The sequence below is a fragment of the Heterodontus francisci genome, chromosome 20, assembly GCF_036365525.1.
Source record: "Heterodontus francisci isolate sHetFra1 chromosome 20, sHetFra1.hap1, whole genome shotgun sequence".
Classification (NCBI taxonomy): Eukaryota; Metazoa; Chordata; class Chondrichthyes; order Heterodontiformes; family Heterodontidae; genus Heterodontus; species Heterodontus francisci.
In genome coordinates, this window is record NC_090390.1 from 31,316,601 (window position 1) to 31,342,336 (window position 25,736).

The 25,736-nt window shown below is 42.9% G+C and overlaps 1 protein-coding gene across 1 annotated transcript in view; it reads right to left on the reverse strand.

The window, feature by feature from the left end:
* asah2 (N-acylsphingosine amidohydrolase 2) overlaps positions 1–20,269 on the reverse strand; it is a 137,809-nt gene extending 117,540 nt beyond the window's left edge. The window contains exons 1-3 of the mRNA XM_068052503.1: positions 20,195–20,269; positions 15,145–16,146; positions 7,091–7,240 (exon numbers count right to left, since the gene is read on the reverse strand). Coding sequence (XP_067908604.1) covers positions 7,091–7,226 — 136 coding nt within the window. The 5' untranslated portion in view covers positions 7,227–7,240; positions 15,145–16,146; positions 20,195–20,269. The remainder of the gene's footprint in view (positions 1–7,090; positions 7,241–15,144; positions 16,147–20,194) is intronic.
* Positions 20,270–25,736: the final 5,467 nt, after the last annotated feature.

Consider the following 25,736-nt stretch of genomic DNA (forward strand, 5'->3'; position numbering starts at 1 on the left):
GCAGTGGTCACGATGCCTTCCTCCTCCAACTCTCAATTCCCCCTCTATTCCATTCAGACTACTGTTATGAAGGTGCTTCTTTTTTTTTTGTTAAAATATTTTTTCAGGCATTCATAGTCAAACTGAATAAATGTTGGACCAGTTTTTTTTCCAAGAGGGTAATCAAGAGGGCAGTGAAGGAACCAGTTTGGCAACAATGTATACTGGTTGTCACATGACTCAAATTAAAAATAGAACAGAAACTCTGGTAACAGGGGGAGAAGTGGGCAAAGAAGTCAGTCACATCCCCCTCGATTGGACAAACCAGGAGCTGCACAGCGCACCTGAGAGAGCAGAAAACTTACAGGCTTTTGGTTGTAGCAGTCAGAGTGTATTTTACCTTCTGGAGTGAGCGGCTGATAAAGTTAACCTGCTGCTAAAAAAGTGAAGGAAGGAGAGAAGACCATAACCCAGCTCGCTTTCCAGCATCTCTAAAAGACTCTGAGAAGTCCACTGTGTCAATTCATCTCATCTCCTATCTTTGAAGAAAGCATGCTAAATTAGTTCTCAACACCACGTGAAAAGAACTGTTCTAAAAGAGCCAAGCGACCTATCTATGTGTACTTAGAGGCTAGACTGTATGCCAGTTTTGGAACAACATATCTCATCTGTTGTTTTCTTCAAGAATGAGTGAATAATCAGCCCAAGTGTTTTTTGTCTGTGACAGAGTTCTGAATTAAAAAAATCCCTTTTATTATTTAGCTTAACTGGTGTGTGTGTGTGTGTGTGTGTGAGAGAGAGAGAGAGAGGGGGTTAAGGTAAAAAGGGAGCTTTAAAAATGTAAATCTGTGTGTTTATGCGTTACTTCATTACTAGTTAAGACTTGTTCTATAATAAACTGATAATTTTGTTGTTCATTAAAGAAACCTGGTTGGGGTGTTCTATTCTGGGAAAAATAGAGTATATGATTGACTGTATTAGTAAGTGGGAAAATTATGGAGAAGTGGAACTACAATAAACGGTGCACTCCTCCCATCTCAGTCGTAAGACTACCACATGACAGGCTGACTGCTTGGGAACAAGGAGTAAGCCCTGAATATGGGACTTATATGGGACTTGTCAGGAACCTGCTCACAGATGTGGATGAGTGCGACAATCAGAACCACACTTCTATCAGTGCTCTAATTGAGCAAACCATCAGTATTCTGAAGCAGAGGTTTTGCTGCTTGGATCAGTCCAGAGATTTCCTACAATGCAGTCCTGAGTGAGTCTCCAGAGTCATCGTTATTTGCTGCATGCTCCAAAATTTTGCCCTGAAAAAAAAGGCAAATCCTTGGAGCAACCTGCGGAGTTGCAGTAGCAGGAAGAACAGAAGGAAATCAAGGGGTTAGGGCGGCACAGTGGCGCAGTGGTTAGCACCGCAACTTCATAGATCCAGCAACCCAGGTTCAGTTCTGGGTACTGTCTGTGCAGAGTTTGCAAGTTCTCCCTATGACCGTGTGGGTTTCTACCAGGTGCTCCGGTTTCCTCTCTCAGCCAAAGACTTGCAAGTTGATAGGTAAATTGGCCATTGTAAATTGCCCCTAGTGTAGGTAGGTGGTAGGAGAATGGTGGGGATGTGGTAGGGAATATGGGATTAATGTAGGATTAGTATAAATGGGTGGTTGATGGTCGGCACAGACTTGATGCGCTGAAGGGCCTGTTTCAGTGCTGTATTGTTCTCTATGATGCCAAGGAGCAGCAAATGTCAACAACCCTGCCAGAGCTGTATGTCAGATCATCAAGGAACACTTTGACTCTATGCCAACAGTCACTTCTACCATCAGACTCTGTCTTTCCATCCTCCAGTTGAATGGCTTCAGTTTAAACACTGACACAAGTATTTTTATAACATCTAATGGCATGGTGAACAAGCACAGGAAGAATTTGGTCAGAGTGTGATTTTCAATTGCCAGCAAGCACACATAAAAACTACAAGTCATCCTGAAGCAAACCCCAGTGCCAGTCTTAGCTGCTCTTTTGCCTACCATGCTGCCCTTACAAGGTGCTACTCCAGTAGTTACATCACGGCCTGGCATATCCCTCACTCTACCATTAACATCAAGCCAAGGTATCAACTCTGGTTCAATGAAGAGTGCAGGAGGATGTGCCAGGAGCAACACCAGGCATCCCTAAAAATGAGGTGTCAACATGGTGAAGCTATAGCACAGGACTACTTGCAGTCTAAACCGTGGAAGCAGCATATAATAGACACAGCTAAGTAATCCTACAACCAACGGATCAGATCTAAGCTCTGCGGTCCTGCCACATCCAGTAGTGAATGGTGGTGGACAATTAAACAACTAACAGGAGGAAGAGGCTTCACAAACATCCCCATCCTCAATGACGGACGAGCCCAGCACATCAGTGCAAAAGACAAGACTGAAACATTAACAAAATCTTCAGCCAGAAGTACTGAGTGGATGATCCATCTCAGCCTTTATCCTGAGGTCCCCAGAATCATAGATGTCAAACTTCAGCCAATTTGATTCACTCCATGTGATATCAAGAAATGGCTGAAGGCACTGGATACTGCAAAGGCTATGGGCCCTGACAACATTCATGAAGACTTATGCTCCAGAACTTGCCACGCCCCTAGCCAAGATGTTCCAGTACAGCTACAACACTGGCATCTACCCAGCAATGTAGAAAATTGCCCAGGTATGTCCTGTACACAAAAAGCAATCCAGTCAATTACCGCCCCATCAGCCCCCTCTCAATCATCAGCAAAGTGATGGAAGATGTCATCAAAAGTGCTATCAAGTGGCACTTACTCAGCAATAACCTGCTCAATGATACTCAGTTTGGGTTCCGCCAGGGCCATTCAGCTCCTGACCTCATTACAGCCTTGGTCCAAAAAGATGGACCAAAAAGCTGAACTCCACAGGTGAGGTAAGAGTGACTGTCCTTAACATCAAGGCAACATCTGACCAAGTGTGGCATTAAGGACCCCTGGCAAAATTGAAGTCAATGGGAATCGGGGAAAAACTCTCCACTGGTTGGAGTCAAATGCAGCACAAAGGAAGCCCTGAATTGGAAAACTTTATCAACTTTGCTTCTAATTTCCACCCTTCTCTCACTTTACATGATCCATCTCCGACACTTCCCTTCCCTTCTTCGACGTCTCTGTCTCCATTTCCGGGGATAAGCTGTCTACTAATATTCATTATAAGCCCGCCGACTCCCACAGCTACCTCGACTACACTTCTTCACACCCTGCCTCCTGTAAGGACTCCATTCCATTCTCCCAGTTTCTCCGTCTCCGACGTATCTGCTCTGAAGATGCAACCTTCCACAACAGCGCTTCTGATTGTCTTCCTTTTTCCTCAACCAAGGATTCCCCCCCACTTTGGTTGACAGGGCCCTCAACTGTGTCCGGCCCATTTCCTGCACTTCTACCTTCAACCCTCCCCCCCCCCCTCCCAGAAACGAGACAGGGTTCCCCTTGTCCTCACTTTCCACCCCACCAGCCTCCACATCCAAAGGATCTTCATCCGTCATTTCTGCCACCTCCAGCGTGATGCCACTACCAAACGCATCTTCCCCTCCCCTCCCTGTCAGCATTCCGAAGGGATCATTCCCTCCGCAACACCCTGATCCACTCCTCCATTACCCCCAACACCTCGTTCTCTTCCCACGGCACCTTCCCCTGCAATCGCAGGAGGTGTAATACCTGCCCACTTACCTCCTCTCTCCTCACTATCCCAGACCCCAAACACTCCTTTCAGGTGAAGCAGTGATTTACTTGTACTTCTTTCAATTTAGTATACTATATTCGCTGCTCACGATGTGGTCTCCTCTACACTGGGGAGACTAAACGCAGACTGGGTGACCGCTTTGCGGAACACCTCTGCTCAGTCCAAAAGCATGACCCCGAGCTTCCGGTTTCTCTCCATTTCAACACAGCCCCCTGATCTCATGCCCACATCTCTGTCCTGGGATTGCTGCAGTGTTCCAGTGAACATCAACACAAGCTTGAGGAACAGCATCTCATTTACCGATTAGGCACGCTACAGCCTGCCAGACGGAACATTGAGTTCAATAATTTCAGAGCATGATGGGCCCCCCTTTTTATTTTTATTTTTAGTTATTTTTTTCTTTTTTCATTATTCTTTTTATTTTATTTTAGTTTGTTTCTATTGTGCCTACCCATTGTTTTTTTCATGGTTGTGCTTGGGGCCAGGCTGTTCAATTTTCTGTCAATTAACATCCTCTCTATACTAACGTTTTGTCTTTCACCACACCATTAACATACCGTTTGCCTTTGCTCCATGACCTTCAGGTCAGTTAATCTCTGAGACCTTGTCCTATCAACACCTTCTCTTTTATCTCTTGCCCCACCCCACCTTTACTTGCTTAAAACCTATTACATTTCTGGCTCTGCCAGTTCTGATGAAGGGTCACTAAGCTGAAACGTTAACTCTGCTTCTCACTCCACAGATGCTGCCAGACCTGCTGAGTATTTCCAGCATTTCTTGTTTTTATTACAAAGGATGATGGTTTGTGGTTGTTGGAGGCCTGTGTGCTCCGTCCCAGGAAATCACTGATTTCTGATTGGGTCCTAGACCCAACTATCTTCAGCCGCTTCATCAATGACCTTCCCTCCATCATAAGGTCAGAAATGGGGACGTTCACTGATGATTGCACAATGTTCAGCATCATTCGCAACTCCTCAGATACTGATCCAGTCTGTGTCTATCTGCAGTGAGGCCTGGACAGCATCCAGGCTTGGGCTTATAAGTGGCAAGTAACATTCATACCACACTGGAGCCAGGCAATGATCATCTCCAACCAAAGAGAATCTAACCATCTCCCTTGACATTCAATGGCATTACCATCGCTGAATCCCCCACTATCAGCATCTCGGGGGTGGTCACCATTGACTAGAAATTGAACTTGCGTAGCCATATAAATGCTGTGGCTACAGCAGCAGGTCAGAGTCTGGGAATTCTGAGGTGAGTAACTCACCTCCTGACTCCCCAAAGCCTGTCCACCATCTACAAAGCACAGGTCAGGAATGTGATGGAATACTCTCTTCTTGCCTGGATGGGTGCAGCTCCAGCACCACTCAGAAAGCTCAACACAATCTAGGACAAAACAGCCCGCTTGATCGGCACCCCATCCATGACTTTTAACATTCACTCCCTCAGCCACCAATGCACGGTGGCAGCAATGTGTACCATCTACAAGATGCACTGCAGCAACTCATCAATGCTCCTTTGACAGCACCTTCCAAACCCACGACCTCTACCACCTACAAGGACAAGGGCAGCAGACGCATGGGAACACCATCACTTGCAAGTTCCCCTCCAAGCCACACACCATCCTGACTTGGAACTATATCATTGTTCCTTCACTGTCAATGGGTCAAAATCCTGGAACTCCCTTCCTAACAGCAATGCGGGAGTACCTGCGCCAGATGGACTGCAGCAGTTCAAGAAGGCAGCTCACCACCATCTTCTCAAGAGCAATTAGGAATGGGCAACAAATACTGGCCTAGCCAGTGATGCCCACCTCCTACGAATGAATTGAAAAAAGCATGGTGGAAGGTGCTGCTGGTGCATTGAGGGAACTTGAAATGGCTGCAGTGGGTGATGTCAAGGAGCTCTGGCTCAAAAGGCCAGCTGCAGACTGCAGCAACTTACAGTCATAGAGAGAGTCATAGAGAGATACAGCACCAAAACAGGCCCTTCGGCCCAATGAGTCCACGCCAACCATCCATTTATACTAATCCTACATTAATCCCATTTTCCCTCTCACAGCCCCACCTTTCCTCAATTCTCCTAACTACACTAGAGGCAATTTTTACAATGGCCAATTTACCTATCAACCCACAAGTCTTTGGCATGTGGGAGGAAACCAGAGCACCCGGAGAAAACCCACGTGGTCACAGGGAGAACTTGCAAACTGCACACAGGCAGTACCCAGAACTGAACCTGGGTCGCTGGAGCTGTGAGGCTGTGGTGCTAACTACTGCGCCACCCTTGTTTTGGACTTGAGTATGTCGTCTCAAACTTAATGTGGAATTCAATTGTATTATGCTCACTTTTTTCCAGAGGATATTTTAATATGAGATTACTAATTAATGTTGTCTCATTACATATTAGTAGATCTAACATAGCTTTGTCCCTAGCTTGTTCCACAGTGAATTGTTCTAAGAAGTTGTCGTGAAAGCATTCTACAAACTCATCTTCCAGACTACCTTTGTCAATTTGATTGGTCCTATCTATATGAAGATTAAAGCCAACTTGGCAATGAACACATTTCCATCAGTATGTTGTCCCACTAAATACAGAAGAGTTCACATCATGCGGGTGTGCATCACGCCCGCTTCGCAGCTTGATGATGTAAAACCCGGAAGCCAAAATTAATTGATTCAATTGTGTTCACAGAATCACAGAATTGTTACAACGCAGAAGGAGGCTATTTGGCCCATCGTGTCTGCCCAGGTTCTCTGAAAGAGCAATTCCCTCAGTTCCATTCCCCTGCCTTCTCTCTGTAACCCTGCACATTCTTCCTTTTCATATAACTGTCTAATTCCCTTTTGAATGCTTCAATTGAACATGCCTCCACCACATTCCAGACCTTAACCACTCGTTGCGTGAAAAAGTTGAGATCGCTGATTCCAACCCACTCAGTTGACTTCCCAGTTTCGCCCATATTAACAGGACCATTGGCTTTCAAAAGAGACGATAAACTAAGGGCCTTATCTATTTGTTTGGTTGGATGTATAACATTATTCGAACAGGAACAAAAGGTTTTTCCAAAATTCAACCAGCAAGTACAAAAATAGATTATTTGCTCATTCGTTCCTCGGTTGTTTGTGCGATATTGCTTTGTGTCCATGTACCGATACATTTATTGATCTTTGTGAACCACTTTGGGATGTCCTCAGGAGCTGATAAGATGTTGTATTAAAGCAGGTTCTTTATTTCTTTGATAATGTCTTCGGTGGAACAGCTTATTGATATAAACATTTAATGTTTCACTTTGTCACACAAGTTAGCTCTGAGTTTTTATCTAGACAAGATAACAACAACACTTTAAGGGTTTTGTTTTTCCCTCCACTTACCAATATCTGACCTTGCTCCATCTTTGACAAAGAAAATAGTAATGAAGGCCACAGCCACTGCTGCCAGGAGGGCAAACAACACAATAAGCACAATCTCCAGGGATGTACAGGTTTTCTTTTTATATTTGGAACCCATTCCGCTGATCAAACCTGATGAGAAATAAAACAATTACAGCCTGTTAAAAAAAAATTGTAGCAACCTAATCCATCCAACAAGGTGCAATTTGCATCACAACTCAACAATGGCTGTGATAGAAATAAAAACAAGAAATGCTGGAACCACTCAGCAGGTCTGGCAGCATCTGTGGAAAGAGAAGCAGAGTTAACGTTTCGGGTCAGTGACCCTTCTTCAGAAATGGCTGTGATAGGTCAGTTCTGGTACACTGCAAGCATTATTTAATTGATGCTTTTCCAATATTACACACATCCTGAGCAATGGTTGGTGCACAATGTTAATTTGAGTAGCCAATGCAGAAACAAAGCTAATCACAGATAATTATAGGCAACTTATTTATTTTGTTCTCAGGATGCAGGTGACACTGGCAAGCCCACATTTATTGTCTATTACAAGTTGCCCTGAGATGCTTGTGGTGGACTACCTTGAATCATTGCAGTTCCTGTAGTGAAGGTGCTCCCACAATGGTATTGTGCTTCATAGCGATAGCTTGTACAACTGAGTGGCTTGCTATGCCAATTCAGAATGCATTACCAGTCATATAATTCTCGTACAAACATGCTGTGTGATCTGTTCAGAAGATTTTTTTTTTAATTAAATAGATAATTATATAAGTTCTGCCAGGCTCTGTATCAGAGCTGGTTCCACAGCAGGCTAAACCTCATGAATTTATCACAAGAAATGGGATTTCTAAGTAAAATTAAGCCTCTCTCGTGAAAGGGCTCTTCAACACTTTTGCTGTGATACAGAATGGCGGCTTGTTTGTATCCTTCCTCTCTTTAACCCATCCTCCTTTTCTTTTCTCCCATTGTGCCCCGTCTCGAGCACCAAGCAAGTTTTATGAATGAATATTGAATCCTGGAGAGGCTTGCAAATGCAGGCTTTAAAGTCACCACCATAATGCTGTGGGACCAAAGAATGGGACAACATTTTTGAGAGAGGGAGGGAGAGAGATAGAAAGCAACCTGAGCTGGTGACTCTTTACCTGACTGCATCTAACTTGAGGCAGTGCCTGCAAGGTAAGAAGCAAATAAAATAATATAGCCATGTAATATAACCAGAAAATTAAATACCTTCCCTGTCCTCTGCATTTCACTTACCTTCCAACTTAGTTTTTATTGTTAATATAAAAATATTATTCAAAGGAATTACCAGCTGTAAAATATCTGCTTCTCTTGGTGTACTGATATAAATTAATGTTTCCTCCCTTCCACGTCCACCTGTTGCACTTTGATCTGAACATTAAAATAATAAATAAGGCTTAAAGAGCCATAAGATGGGGGCAAAAAGCACCTGCTGAAAACCAGTGTCTCATTTCAGTTTCTAATCAATAAGAGAACGTGTTTAAAAAGCACCCTAAACTCGAAAGGATAAATCGGGGACCAGTCCTCAAAAACTATTAACCCCTTTATGAAATAAAAACAGAAAGTGCTGGAAATACTCAGCAGGTCTGGCAGCAGCTAGGAAGAGAGAAACAGAGTTAACGTTTCGGGTCTGAGAACATTTCAGAACCCTTTTACGAAAATGGACAAATCTTTTTGCTTTGATTCTAAGTACAGTGAAGCCAGTTGTTGGGGGGTGGGGGGGGGGGGGGGGGGCGGATGTGTGGGGGGCGAGGTTTGTCTGTTTAGTAATCTATTCCACCTATCTTTTTTCTGAAAGGTAAACATTTTTTAAATACTTGTTTTTATTATTTAGGCATGTTTCCTAAATTCATACTTGCCACCCTCTCCTCTAACTGGTAACCAGAGTGTGGCACCTGCCGGTTTTGTTCTGGGAAATTTGAGATTCCTGATTCAACAAGTATTCAGCTCTGGTTCCGATGTTGGTTGAAAAAGTTTTCCCAATGGATAGTTAAGCCTCATTGGTCAAGAATGCCCCTCCCTGGCTTTGCACTCTCTCTATCTCTGGAACATCCTCCATTCCTACACCCATCCTTGATCACAGCATTCTCCAATTCTGGCCTCTTGAGCATCCCTGATTTTAATCGCTCCACAATCGCCAGTCATGCCTTCAGCTGCCAAAGCCCTAAACTCTGGAATTCCCTCCCTAAACCTCTCCACCTCTCTGTCTCTTCTTTGAAGACACTCCTTAAAACCTACCTCTTTGACCAAGCTTTTGGTCACCTGTTCTAATACCCCCTTATTGTGGCTCCATATCATCTTTTGTCTAATAACACTCCTGTGAAGTGCTTTGGGAAGTTTTACCATATTAAAGGTTTTATATAATATGGGTTGGTGTCTGTGCAGGCAGCATTTTCAGATCTGGGACAGGTTCGTGGTAGGGTTGCCAGAATTGGTGCCAGGATCCCTGGTTTCAGGACATTAAAATTCGCCATGGTTCCTAGTCCTGATTACTAACCAGGCACTCCTGCAGGAAATGCTTGTGTGTGGATGTTGGGTGAGGACAGTTTTGTGCTCAGCTGTGAAGCCCAGACACGTCAACTCTCTCAAAGTTATCACGAGTCGTGATTTGTGAGTAAAATTAAGCCACACTCATGATCTCACAATAGACGTCTGAAAGCTCAGTATTTTTTTTACAGGCATTCAAAATGACCAATGATAAAGAGGCAGCTGCAGCTTCTGCCAGTTACTGATAAGGTGGGCGATCCCAGCACTGACAGATAAGAGAGGACTGGAAGGCTTTGTCGCATCAATCGTCGAGCATGAACCAATGATTGGAGTGAGATTGCTAATCCTTTACTTTGAGGTCATCATGCAGCGCCAAGAGACGGGAACAGAGCTGTTGGTGGAGCTTGGAGCGGGAGAACAACTGCTTGGCACCGAGGGACATATTCAGAGTGTGAGTGTGAGAGGGTCAGGTAAACACGGTGGACTTTTGTTCTAGCCTGGAAGCAGTAGAGAAGGTTAAACTCCTGCACTCCAAGGCTTTGGTTACTGCTATGTGGGGGCTCGGAGCTTGCAGTTCAATAAAACGCGTGGATGTATTAATAAAATCCTGGCCTTTAGATACAGGTGCCTCATGACATCAAAACATCTGGAACTTCCTGGAAACGGAGCTTGGGGTCTTTAGCGTAAAACTCCCTGAACCCCACTGCCACCATGCTCTTTTTGGTTTCTATGGCTGTGGTGTTGCCATGGTATCGTGCCACCCTAATGATGATGAACACTCTCCTCTCTCTGCCCTGTATCTAGTAACTGTGAAGCTCAAAGTTCTGCATCCGGTGCCTTTTGGCCTCTGTGAAGAGAATGTGGCTTGCACCCCTCCCCATCAGGTGGAGCCATGATCATAGCTGGATAACAGGGAGAATTTTTTAAAAAGTTTTTTTGTAAAGCAATTTCGGATGCAGTAAGATAATTATTTTTAAAGAGCTCTAACCAGATAGAGATTAAATAAGCAAAAGAGATTTATAAACCAAGTATCAATCTATATTTATCTATGTTTGAAAAAAAAGAAACTTATGATATCTCTCAATTTTTAAGAGTTTGTTTTTCAATTTTTGCCTCGGTCTTCACTATAGCTTATCAACATCAACAGCTCGCAATCTGTACCAGAGCTGGTCACACACAAACAGGCCTCACTCTGTACTGGAGCTGGTCCCAATCAAAGAGGCCTCATTTTGTTCTGGACCTGGTCCTACATAGACAGGACCCATCCTATACTGGAGCTTGTCCCACACAGACAGGCCCCATCCTGTACTGGAGCTTGTCCCACATAGACAGGCCCCATCCTGTACTGGAGCTGGTCCCACATAGACAGGCCCCATCCTAGACTGGAGCTTGTCCCACACAGACAGGCCCCATCCTGTACTGGAGCTTGTCCCACATAGACAGGCCCCATCCTGTACTGGGGCTGGTCCCACACAGACAGGACCCATCCTGTACTGGAGCTGGTCCCACATAGACAGGACCCATCCTATACTGGGGCTGGTCCCACACAGACAGGACCCATCCTGTACTGGAGCTGGTCCCACATAGACAGGCCCCATCCTGTACTGGAGCTGGTCCCACATAGACAGGCCCCATCCTGTACTGGAGCTGGTCCCACATAGACAGGCCCCATCCTGTACTGGAGCTGGTCCCACATAGACAGGCCCCATCCTGTACTGGAGCTGGTCCCACACAGACAGGCCCCATCCTGTACTGGAGCTGGTCCCACATAGACAGGCCCCATCCTGTACTGGAGCTGGTCCCACATAGACAAGCCCCATCCTGTACTGGAGCTGGTCCCACACAGACAGGCCCCATCCTGTACTGGAGCTGGTCCCACATAGACAAGCCCCATTCTGTACTGGAGCTGGTCCCACATAGACAGGCCCCATCCTGTACTGGAGCTGGTCCCACATAGACAGGCCCCATCCTGTACTGAAGCTGGTCCCACATAGACAAGCCCCATCCTGTACTGGAGCTGGTCCCACACAGACAGGCCCCATCCTGTACTGGAGCTGGTCCCACACAGACAGGACCCATCCTGTACTGGAGCTGGTCCCACACAGACAGGACCCATCCTGTACTGGAGCTGGTCCCACACAGACAGGACCCATCCTGTACTGGAGCTGGTCCCACATAGACAGGCCCCCTCCTGTACTGGAGCTGGTCCCACACAGACAGGACCCATCCTGTACTGGAGCTGGTCCCACATAGACAGGCCCCATCCTGTACTGGAGCTGGTCCCACACAGACAGGACCCATCCTGTACTGGAGCTGGTCCCACATAGACAGGATCCATCCTGTACCGGAGCTGGTCCCACATAGACAGGATCCATCCTGTACTGGAGCTGGTCCCACATAGACAGGACCCATCCTGTACTGGGGCTGGTCCCACACAGACAGGACCCATCCTGTACTGGAGCTGGTCCCACATAGACAGGACCCATCCTATACTGGGGCTGGTCCCACACAGACAGGACCCATCCTGTACTGGAGCTGGTCCCACAAAGACAGGCCCCATCCTGTACTGGAGCTGGTCCCACACAGACAGGACCCATCCTGTACTGGAGCTGGTCCCACATAGACAGGACCCATCCTGTACTGGAGCTGGTCCCACACAGACAGGACCCATCCTGTACTGGAGCTGGTCCCACACAGACAGGCCCCATCCTGTACTGGAGCTGGTCCCACACAGACAGGGCCCATCCTGTACTGGAGCTGGTCCCACACAGACAAGCCCCATCCTATACTGGAGCTGGTCCCACACAGACAGGACCCATCCTGTACTGGAGCTGGTCCCACACAGACAGACCTCATCCTGTACTCTAGCTGGTCCCAAACAGATGGGCCCTGTCCTGTACTGGAGCTGGTCCCACATAGACAGCCCTCACTCTGTATCAAAGCTGGTTCCCACACAGACAGTAATACAAAAGCAAAATACTGATGATGTTGGTAATCTGAAATAAAAGCATAAACTGTTGGAAATACTCAGCAGGTCAGGCAGGATTTGTGGGGGAAGGATCAGAATTAACCTTTCCAGTCAATAACCATTCATTTGAACTGGGAAAGTTAGAAATGTGATAGGTTTTAAATGAGGGAGAAATGGGTCATAAACCTTCCTTCTTGTTATTTTTCCCATCATCCCCCATTTCACCTGTTCAAAACCTATTACAATGCTAGCTTTTCCCAGTTCTGATGAAAAAAGTTAATTATAATATATAAATCATTATTTTCTTACACTAGGAATTCGCATTATCCATTATTAACACAAATATGCATCATAATTACCACAAATATGCGGCACAGTGGCGCAGTGGTTAGCACCGCAGCCTCACAGCTCCAGTGACCCGGGTTCAATTCTGGGTACTGCCTGTGTGGAGTTTGCAAGTTCTCCCTGTGTTTGCGTGGGTTTCCTCCGGGTGCTCCGGTTTCCTCCCACATGCCAAAGACTTGCAGGTTGATAGGTAAATTGGCCATTAGCAATTGCCCCTAGTGTAGGTAGGTGGTAGGGAAATATAGGGACAGGTGGGGATGTGGTAGGAATATGGGATTAGTGTAGCATTAGTATAAATGGGTGGTTGATGGTCGGCACAGACACGGTGGGCCGAAGGGCCTGTTTCAGTGCTGTATCTCTAAACTAAACTAATTTATTCTCTTGCACATAAATTTATTTGGCAGTCCAAGCCTAAAGTAAGGCCTAGTGTAAGTCTGCTGCTTATTGAAAGCAAGGAGGATTCTTTGGAGGCCATAAAGTCATAGAGTTATACAGCACAGAAACAGGCCCTTCAGCCCATCGTGTCCGTGCCGGCCATCAAGCACCTACCTATTCTAATCCTATTTTCCAGCACTTGGCCTGTAGCCTTGTTTGCTATGGCATTTCAAGTGCTCATCTAAATACTTCTTCAATGTTGTGAGGGTTCCTGCCTCTACCACCCCTTCAGGCAGTGTGTTCCAGTTTCCAACCACCCTCTGGGTGAACATTTTTTACCTCAAATCCCCTCTAAACCTCCTGCCCCTTACCTTAAATCTATGCACTTTGGTTATTGACCCCTTCGCTAAGGGAAAAAGTTTCTTCCTATCTAAACTATCAATGCCCCTCATAATTTTGTATACCTCAATCATGTCTCCCCTCAGCCTTCTCTACTCTAAGGAAAACAATCCTAGCCTTTTCAGTCTCTCTTCATAGCTGAAATGCACCAGCCCAGGCAACATCCTGGTGAACCTCCTCTGCACCCTCTCCAGTGCAACCACATCCTTCCTATAGTGTGGTGCCCAGAACAGTACACAGTACTCCAGCTGTGGCCTAACTAGCGTTTTATACAGCTCCATCATTATCTCCCTGCTCTTATATTCTATGCCTCGGCTAATAAAGGCAAGTATCCCATATGCCTTCCTAACCAACTTATCTATCTGTGCTGCTGCCTTCAGTGATCTATGGACAAGTACACCAAGGTCCCTCTGACCCTCTGTACCTCGTGGGGTCCTACCGCCCATTGTATATTCCCTTGCCTTGTTAGTCCTCCCAAAATGCATCACCTCACACTTCTCAGGATTAAATTCCATTTGCCACAGCTCCGCCCATCTTACCAGCCCATCTATATCATCCTGTAATCTAAAGCTTTCCTCCTCACTATTTACGACACCACCAATTTTCGTGTCATCTGCGAACTTACTTATCATACCTCCGATATTCACGTCTAAATCATTGATGTACACTACAAACAGCAAGGGTCCCAGCACCGATCCCTGCGGTACACCAGCGGTTACAGGCTTCCAATCGCAAAAACAACCCTCGACCATCACCCTCTGCCTCCTGGCACTAAGCCAATTTTGGATCCAATTTGCCAAATTGCCCTGGATCCCATGGGCTGTTACCTTCTTAACCAATCTCTCATGCGGGACTTTATCAAAAGCAAAGCCAGGGTAGATCCAGTAGCTGAAGCAGTTCCGCTGTTATCCTAAGCATGCTATCAAGTTTATTTATGTTTCACAGCACGTTTTAACACCCTCAGGAACTGAGCGCAAGGGCTCACCCATGGGCCCGCTGAAATACAGAGCCCAGAAAATATATCTGGGGCAAAAGCGCCCGATGGTGCTATTAACATGGAAACAAATCATAATCAGATGATTAGGCTCAAATAAAAGAGATATGGAGTACAAAATTCAGCTCAACACTTGCAGATTTTCAGGCATTTAGCCTCTAGCGTCAATGAGGTTTGGAAATATCCATGTTAAAAAGACACTAACCTACTATCCTAAAACACTAACATTTACAGATTTAGAAAGAATATAACCCCTAAAATAAATTAGGCAATCATTCATTATAAAATAAAATTTAAAATGCCCATTCATTTGCCATGAATTATCTTCTAATGACTTTTATTAGTCTGCTTTCCTTTTGCTCGGTCAGACTTGTTTGGAGGCTAGAATAAAAGCCAACAGTTTTACTAAGACCACCAGCTTGGAAAATTAATCAAGAGCAATCTTACCTTAACCAGGAACCATTTACTTCAGCTGCAGGCACCTCAGTGTCAACGCTTCGGGACTTGAGGGAATGTATTCAACGTTTCCATCAGGTGACTGCACATTGCACTGAAACTGATTAGATAACATTTAGTAACAAGATCACAACTAGAGACCTATGAACAGCTGATACCAGGGACTTTCAGCTATTCAAAAGGAAGAGGAATGATTTTCACATCTTGGAATGATAGAACAAGAATCAACTTGGAAAGATCAAACATACATACATTGATGGCTTGATGCTACACTCTCCCTGCATTCTAAAACTAGGTAAATATGTACAAATTAAGACCAAATAATGATGAATTCCTCAGTTTCACTTGTTTTTTGTCTTGACCACACTGAAGTTATTTTACTTTCTTATATCTCAGATAAGGCATTGCATAATCAAGTTAATAAATTAAGTATGTTGAGCAATTCAGCTGAGCTCCATATTGCAATCTTAAGGGAAAATAATGTCCAAACTTCCATGAGCGTGATAACATTATATGTAGCTCAGCTCATCTCTGGGCTATCAGCTTCTAATAAAAATAAATTAGAAGGATCACTGATCCATGTGTTTTGGAATTTGGGAACACATTCACTACTTTGTATAAAATGCCAGTCACAGATTTTCTTTGTGTCAACAGTTGGCATTTTGATAATTTGTCCCCAAAAGCAGACCAAATTGCAAGGGCAAACTGTATCCTGTGATTGAATTCAAGGCTTTAGAAAACATAAATGTTGAAATGTGGTTTAAAGAGGACAGGGAGATTTTCTCCTCAGAAACCATTGTTAGTAATATTCTAGATAAGGATATTTCATCTCCCCAGATATGAAAGTCTCTCAATTGTTATGGTTTTGATTGTACGCTCCGAGGTAGTTTGTCATTGTCCGCCAGGATATCAGCCTTCCTCTTTTTGTCCGTTCTTCTTTAACTTTGTCTTGTTGATCTGCTGCATCTTGTGTTGTAACTTAGGCAGTGTTTACTGAAATAGAAATGTATAGTTTAAGAGAGAGAGTCAAAAATCTAAATTGGAAAGTGGATTTCTTCTATTTGGAGTCATTGATACGATCTATGTGGTAAATGAGGGGTCGACACCCAACACATTGACAATAATTTAAGCCATCCATTTGGAACATTAGACAAAGCAATTCAACATCTGAATCTGGCCTTCAGAATTCAGCAAACTTTATTTCATTGGTAACAGCAGTATCAAGGTGACATACCAAGAAACTCTTTAGGCATAAGCCATAGTTTAAGAAGTTTGAGATCAATATTTTGGTTAAAGAATGTCTAAAATTAAAGATTCCATTATGGTCTCAAAAAGCTAGCTGCCTACAGCAAGTGGGTGTTGAAATATCTATGGAACAATTATTCAAAAAAATGAATAAAATCTACAATATCAAGACAGTTGCAGAAGACAGGAACAAGTGTCTCAATGATTGCAGATGGGCAGTAAGGAGGATGAAAGCCCACAAGGGAGGTCAGAAACAGACGGCAAAGGTGGTGTCACGCTATCAAAAACATGGTTAGTCATACTGTGGCCACACTGTTCCATTGTTGAACATAGAGTACAGCAAACCTATCCACACCTCTGGATTTCTTTCTATATTATCATATCCTTCATCATTTCAACCTTTAAAGTCATGGGAGGTTCTACAAAATAGCAGGCTCCTGAGTCAGTGGTATTTAACTCATGCACCGATGTTGCAGCATATTAATGTTGTAGCAATGTTACCAAAATCTAATAAGCAGCTTCATGTCTGCAATATTACAAAGCTACAGATAAAAATACACAAGTTATTTCTGCATATCCTGTCTTGCCTCTCTACACCCACCCCGCACTGCCATTCTCCCCTTTTTAACAACAACTTCACTTGGTTTTCCTTGCACAATTTATTTATTAAAAAAAAGTTTAAAACTCTGGACTCTCACTTGGCTTGGCTAAATGTCAACTTCAAAATCCAAATGGCCTGTCAAAAATACAAACACAAGGTTCAGTGTGGTTGCACCATAAATGAGTAAATTTGTCAGCAGTTCTAAAACATGATCGCAGCTAAGTGGGCACATCCCCCCACACCTCCCACAGGATATTAAAGGGTTAAAGTAATAATCACATGGTGCCAAAAAAAATTACAGGTCATCAAAATTTGCTTTTTCTTATCTGGACTCCTTCAGGTTTTTGAATCAAATGTTTTATGAAGCCTTAAAAATAATTCAGATGATGCAAAGTCTAAAGTTACACACTCATAAATCACACTTTCATATCTGCGTAAGTGACTTGGACAAATCCTGAACAGCACCAGATTCCTCAGAAATTGCCATCATTGAATACTGATCCACAATGACAAGATGGTTTTAGATAGATTGCAAACGGTAACTTATTAAGAACACCAATTTGAAAAAAAGAGCTTTTGCTCAGGGCTATTAATTTTCAAATGGCTCCATAGGTACAAACTCATTGCATAGTATTGTGCTGGACTCCTGATTCTACATTGGTGTCCAAGATAGGAGCTGTGCTGCTTCAAGCCAATGCTAATTATAGATTACTTTCCCAGAGGGACATTGACAGCCGGAAGGAAGGAGTAAAAGCAGATCAATATGGACACTTTTATGCACACATTAGTGCAGAGTTTAAACCAGGCTTTGTAGGCTGTTGCAAAAACAACAACTAGTATATAGTATCAGCTGAAAATAAACATTGTCCTTTCACCTTTGAGGCTGCGGTTCAACCCTGGGGTAAAAGTATTTCTTCTGTGATAACTAAATATCTTAAATTAAATGAGTCTAATTAAACTTGACGTAGTTGGACACATCCATTGAACAAAATTGTACGCAGCTATCATCCCACAGTATCCATCCTAGGTCAGTTATCTTCCAAAGTCCCCGTAGCTCAGGACACAACATTCAATTATCTCCCTCCTTATAATCCTCAGTCCTATTCCAAAAATATTCATTCAGTTCTTGTGAAAAAGCATTGATCACCAAAACATTTACTGCTTTATTTGGCAAGCTCTCTCAAATATCCAAATTCGGGTGGGGTAGTGGTGTGGGCGAGAGTGGGGAGCAGGTGTTTCCCAAGTCATGCTCGAGTTTGATTTTATATCATATGTAGTATTGCACTCACAGCCCAACTTCATCAGTATCCAACTTCATTAGCAATTCCCAATATGCTAAAAACTTCGATTATATCCCTTCAATCATTTTTTTGCTACTGTAAACAGTAACAGTTGAGACTTCCCTCATAGCAAAATCCCCAAAATCTTCCTGGTCCTCTGCTCCAAATGCTCTCTAATTTTTGTTGTCTTTTCAAAAGTAGGGTGCCCAAAAGTGCACATAACATTACAAACATGGCATGATGCATAATTCATAAGGTATATATTTGATGATTATTTGTCTTTGAGATGCATAATTGTGCACGATCAATTTACATATTCAATTTCTACTTTGAATCTGGCCAACCTATTCTTGACTTAGCAATGCTTAGTGCAGAGACTGAGTGATAAAATAGAAAAATATACCATTCTCTAATACTGACACAACCCCCATTAAATTTATAAATGTAACTGGGGAGGAAAATAATTATGTTTAGACCAGCTTGAACACGAGTTATATTTCATCTGATGAATTCCCTCCTATTATGACCAGGCAAGGAGAGGGTCTCAGGCTTCCCTTTTGCCTCTTCTCTGGTTTGACTGCAACAGAGTTTATCCATTTTACAGAGTGATTGAACTTACCACCTCAGTGAGTGCTTGCTCCTGTTCCTCTAATGTAATTACAAGAGAACCAATCAGACAGGTTTTCTTGAGTTTAACCAAGAAAGATATAAGTTTATTATCCTTAACACTCTAAACCAATTAAAATTACTAAAACACATTACTAAAATACATTCATGCACACGTTCACCCAAGAGTCACACAAACACAAATAGATTACAGAGGAGAAAGCAGAGTTGGGTGGTTGGAGTAGAGTCTGTAATAAATGGAATTTAAATACAGTTTATCAATCCCAGAGTCCTTAGTTGAAATTGTCGTCCTGAAGTCCTCACTGGGACACGTGTACAGTTTGGGCTTGCTTCTCAGAGCTTTGTCCCCAAGTTGTTGCTTGTGGTGGTCTGTAGACTTGGCTTTACCAGTTGCAGCTGAGGCTTCTCTAGATCTTTACTGTAGAGAATGAGAGAGCTGCCTCCTTGATGGCTTCTCAGTTACTGTCCTGCTTTTTGACTGACAACGCTTTTCCTCTCCAGAGCTGCACAGCAGTCACATGACAGTGCCAAAACCTCTTTGTTGGGTTAATGAGGCCCTTCTGGAAAATTCTCTGAGATTCAAGGTGCCACACCTTAAGCTGGAGGGGGTCGGCTCTTTCAAAGTCAATAGGTGCTGATGGCTCGAGGACCGTTTTGACAAAGCCATTTCGGGTAATTTAATCAGATAGCACTCCAGTGTTCTGGCTAGGTTGTATCAGTTGTGTTGTCTCCTGTCTAATCCAGGTTACTCATTTTATAAAAAGTTATTTGTAATAATTTACAGCAAAAGTCGAAGACGAGGTTCCAACCAATGAAATTAATATTTTCCCATTTGACATGTGGGTTTTCATGACACCTCCTATTACTTAATAGTTTTCATTCCCCTTTGCCTAACAAAGATTTCCCAACCACGTATTAAAGCCGCCAAACTATTTTTGGCTTCAAGTAGCTTGATTCAACTAACAATTTAAGGAGAGACAAAAGAGTGTCCCATGGTGTTCAGCTATCAGTTTTTTTCTGCTCTCACACCTCCAGATTGTGTTTTTCTTGGAAACTAACCAAGACTTTGAGCTCTCTGAATGGGAATCATGTGTACAAATTTACATTTTAATTGCACCTTGAGATAGAAAATAAGAAATCCTTAACTTCCAGTGTCATTTGATATTCCCGCAGTTTAACACCTGCTGCATTATTTTTTAAAAACCTAAAGATTGCAACATACTAAAATACTTAAACTCAAAATAATTTTACATTGCATTAAAAGGCAGTTAAAAATGGTATCACTTACAAACTTAATTTTCATGCCTCAGTCCATGTGCAGTGATATCTTTTTTTTTTTTACTTGCATCCTTCAATATATCTGAAAAATGATGGAACATATTTGAGTCTTTGCCAATGTCACCTCTTTGACATCAACAGAATAAGCAGCAAATGTAAATCTTCAGCTGGAACAAGGGTTTAACATCTCAGTTCTATTGTTCTTGTGTACTGTATAGTCCATCAACTAAACAGATATTAACCTTTGTTCTGTTTGTTCAACGTTCTTTCCAATCGAAAACAACTAAAAAGTAGGAAATAAACAAATGGGCACTGTGGTCCATTTGACTCATAGGGAAACGCATAGGGAACACTCAGCTTTGCAAAGATAATTATAGTGAGTGCATTCAAATGTTACCTCCAAAATGAAGACATTTTATTTTTTATTAATATACTTCTAATGAGCATTTGTTTCCCAGGCTATAGTCATTTCATATTAAATTACCTCCTGTTACAACTGCAGGTTACTTAGTATAGTTCAAATTGGTAACAAATGTAATCCACTTATGTATACAATTTCCATGCAATCTAATGAAAATTATATTTGAACCTTATGGTAATTTCCTTCAAAAACTGCCATTTGATGCTACATGTAGATTGGGATGTTCACAAAAATACAAACATACAATGACAGACAGGTAAAGATCCCCTGGTTCATCCAGCCAGTCCCACAAAATTGTGTCACCTTGTGCATTACAATATACACACTTCCACCCCACCCAAAGCCTTGTGATCTCCTGGAGAGTCCAGAAACCAGATTTTTAAAAATAGGCCAAAATGGGGGAAAAGGTTTGGGCAATTGGTCGCCAACCCCTCTAGGCAATCAAAACTAGTCCAGATGATAATTCTGGCTCTGAATTCGCTAAAGTACTTAGCTTTTGTAAGAGGTGATATCCATCCCAACCAGAAACAAATCCAGCTCTTGCTTGAGGGAATTTGGCGGATCAGCACCCACCGCACTAGACAGCAGCCTGTTCCAGAGGTCCACTATTCTCTGGGAAAAGAACCAGCTCCTCATATCTAACCTAGATCTGGCCTTAGACAACTTAAAATTGTGATCTTTGGTCCTCCCTAATCTATTTAATTAGAACAAACTATCAACTGGAACACAATATTCCCTTCATTATTTTATAAACCTCAATCAGAACATGCCTAAGTCTACACTTCTCTAAAGTCTACAGTCCTAACTTTTTTCGCCTATCTTGATAAAGAAGGTACTTTAAAATGGGAATTAGTTCAGTGGCCCTCCTCTTCATCCTTTCCAAAGCCTCAATTCAAGACCAAAACAGGACACAGTGTTCCATGCGAGGCCTAACCAAGGACTTGCACAAGGATAAAATATTATGATTTGTCTTATACACAATTGTCCTATGAATGCACCCAACACCCTCTTTGCTCTTGGTTGGCATCCTTCCATCTACGAAAGATGATGGACACGCAGCAAACAATCCATTTCGGTGGGGTGTCTTCTCTTGATGCACCTTTGCTGATGGCTGTGAAGGCCAATCCTTGAGAGGCAGGTTCTGCACAAGTACCGCACAGTAAGCTGCCAAGTGATGCTGAGTTGTTGTTTTTGACACTGATGCCTGTTGCCAAGCTGCTGTAGCAACTGGGCATCATGGTCGTGCACACCAATCCATAGGATGTGTCACCACTTTCCACTTTTGCCATCCCGTGACTCCCAAGTACGATAGTTGACATTTAGGGCCTTCACGTCACACTTGCAAGCATCCTTGAAGCGGAGCTTTGGACGCCCCACTGGTCATCTGGCCCTGGCTACCTCACTATACAAAAGGTCTTTGGGTATGTGACCATCTTCCATCTTGTGGACGTGTCCGATCCACCAAAGCTGTCTCTGTTTGATTCGTAACAACACACCAGGGAGCTCTGCCTTTGAGGGGACTGACGCATTTGTGATTTTGTTCTGACAGGATATACTCCTAATGCACCACAGACAGTGAAAATAGAAATTATAGAGCTTTTTTTTCTTGGTAGCTGTAAGTTGCCCATGTTTCACAGCCATACAGTGAGGTGTTGAGAACACAGGCCTTCTGAACCATCAGCTTAGTCCTAAGGGCCAGCTTGGTGTTATCCCATGCGTATTTCGCAAGTTGGCCAAAAGTGGTAGCTGTTTTCCCTATGCTGTGTGTCAAGGGACAGATTGTGTCAATCACCGTGGGCCCAAGGTAGTAGAATATTCTAACCTCTTCCAATGGGGTGTTATTTAGTGTGATCAGGGGCAGAGATGCAACACCTTGTCCCTTGACTACAGTTTGTTAATGCTTATAGCCAAGAAGAACAAGTTACAGGCATGGGAGAGACAGTCCATGAGTCGTCGTGGCTGAGTTTGTGTGAGTGATTAGCACAGCATCATTAGCATAGAGGAGTTCTCTGATCAGAACACCATATGTTTTTGCCTTCGCTTTCAGCCTTTATAGATTATAGAGCCTGTCGTCTGATTTAGTGTGCAAGTAGACTCCTTCCATATCTGCAGGGAAGGCCAAGGTCAGTAGCATGGAGAGGAACATACCAAACAGAATGGGGGCTAGGACACAACCCTGTTTCACTCCATTCTTCACTCTGAAATGGTCAGAAGTGGACCCATCAAACTGTAGTGTAGCGTATATTGTCATGGAAGGAGCGGATGAGACAGCCAATTTTTGCCAAAGTCTTGTAGTGATGGTATCTCTGCTGATGGTATCAAATGCTTTAGTGAGATCTACACAAGTAATAAAAAGGGGTATACTCTGTTCCTTACACACTTCTCTTGTAGCTGGCGTATGGAGAAGATCTTGTCCACAGTAGGTCTGGTGGCACTGAAACCACAGTGTGTTTCTGGGTACACTCAGTGTGCAAGTAAATGGAGTCTTTTAAGTATGACCCTAGCAAACAGCTTCCCATGATGCTAAGGAATGAGATGCCCCTGTAGTTGTTGCAGTCTCCCCTGTTGTCTTTGTTTTTGTACAGTGTGATGATTTTGGCATCATGCCTTTCTTCCTTTGGAACAGAGCCTGCTTTCTGGCAGAGGAGGAGGAGGTCATAAAGGTGTGGCAATAGATAGGACTTCCTGTGCTGTATTTATTGCTTTACAGCATTGCTCATGCACCATTAGAAATCTATGCACTAGAATGCCCAGATCATTTTCCTTCTCATCTTCATTAATGCTTTTTCTAGAAGAGCATATGAATGTTAAGCATTCACCTTGCCCATATGCACAATGCTATTCTTACCCAAATTAAACATAGTTTGCCAATCATAAGCCCAATCTCCACCACATTAAAATCTGCCTGAAGCAAACATCACCTGCAGTCCTAACACTCACACAGAGCTTTGTATCATCTGCAAATTTGCAGATCCTCTCTCCAAACACCTACATCCAACTCATTAAAATGGTACTAAATTTGTCACGGGTCTCAAACAGATCCAAATCCATCTATAACATCTTGAATTGTAGTCATAGGTGATTCAGTATTTTGGGGGATAGCTAGCATTATCTGCAGTCACAGACAAGAGGTCAGAAGGATGTCTTGCCTACCTGATACCAGGGTAAAGGGTTTCTCAGAGCACCTTAGAATGGGAGATGGAGGAGATGGTGGGGAGTAGGAGCAGTGGATTCAGTTGTTGTCGTCCACAGGAGGACTGATGATATAGGAAAGAAAAAGGAGGAGGTTCTGTTAACTATGTATGAGGAGTTAGGGAATAAATTAAAAGCAGGATCCCACAGGTGGTAATATGATTACTACATGAGCCAGGTGCTAATTGGCGGATCAGAAAGATGAACATGTGTCATGGAAAGGAGTTTCATTCTATGGGACACTGGCACCAGTACTGTGACAGGAAGGAGCTGTACTGCTGGGCAGGCTGCACCTCAACTGGAATAGGACCAATGTCCTAGTGGAAATTAATTAGGATTAGAGATAAAACTTTAAATTAGCAAGAAAGGGGGAAGGATCTGGTGGAATTAACAGCTGCCTGAAGATAAAAGAAATAGGAGGTGACAGCAGAGATCAGATCAAGCTAAACAGCAAGAGTACAAATTTTCAGGGAACAGATAAAATTATAGAACATAAGTACAAAGTAACTGCAAAAATTAAAACAAGGACTGAAAAACAAATTGAATTATTTATACAGCAACATACACATCTGAAACAAAATTGAGGAACTACAGATATTACTTTGTAGACAGGAACCAGATATCGTAGGGGTAACTGAAAAACGACTTCATCATGAACAGGAATGGCAGTTACATATTTAGAAAGGATAGAGGGGAAGGGGGAGTGGGGTAGCTGTGTTAATAATATAACAGTAGAAAAAAAGGACATGACTAACATTAAAATGGAAACAAAATTATTATACATTGAGATAAAGAATGAGAAGGGATCTATCACACTAATAAAGGCATACAGACCACTCAATATTGAAAGGGAATTGTAGAAATATGTAGGCAAATCTATTAAATGAGTAAACGACAGAATAATGGGAGGGAAAAGGGAATGGAGTTTTTAAAAAGTGTGTACATGTTACGACCAAGGTGGGAGCAATGCACTGTCAATTCAGTCCCATTACTCCACAGGTCACAGCATATTATTAAGGTTTTCCCACCCAACTGGAAAACAGCCAAATTAAACACTTTATTAACCCCCAGAATAAAACATACACCAAACCAAGTATCTTTAGACAACAAATTAATTATTTATTAATAAACTAAATCTTAACACTATTAAAATAAATTTATGTCTAAGGACCTTACAACTTCTTATTTAACCTAACCATGATCACACACATACATTCAACAGTTAACCAGATTTTTAAAATTATCTTTTAAAAATTAGCTGTTTAAGAATTAAAATAACTGGGTTGTAAATCTTTGTGGGTTATGTTCCTGATGGATGAGGTATCCTAGTGTGAAAAAATAATCAGATGCCACTCGAATTTAATGAATAGTCTTTACTTGATAGACATTCAAAGCACTTCAGCTGCAGCAGGCGTCACACAGTTCTTGCAACATGGAGTATAAAGACAGGTCTATGTTTGGATTTTAAAATTGGTAGTCTTTCAGTCGAAACTTTACTGTGAATTCCAGAAAATACAATCAGTCAAGAGACAATCTTGAAGCAAAGACTTCTTAGATTGGAAGAAAAGGAATTTTGTTATCTCTAGCAATACAAATGTTTTCTTCAAAGATTTTTTAAAAATCTCCTTAGACAATTAACACAGCTTGTAACTCATTGTAGAATTTCTGTTGAGGGAATTCTCTTCCTTCAAGGGAAGCACGCTTCGCTGGTGTCTCTCCAAACTGATTTCAGCCAGTCCCTGCACAGTCAAAATTAAAACATCACAGTACGTCTCCAGCTGTTGCTTAGGAACAGGTGCAGTTGGCACACAGTGCTCAGAAATCAAACTCCCCTCTCTGTCTTAAAGGTACACTTTTTAAAGCAGAGTCTTAAAGGCACACGGTTTTAAACAGAGGGAAAAAATAGTTCTGTTACAGTACAGGTCTCTTTTGTCCCTCA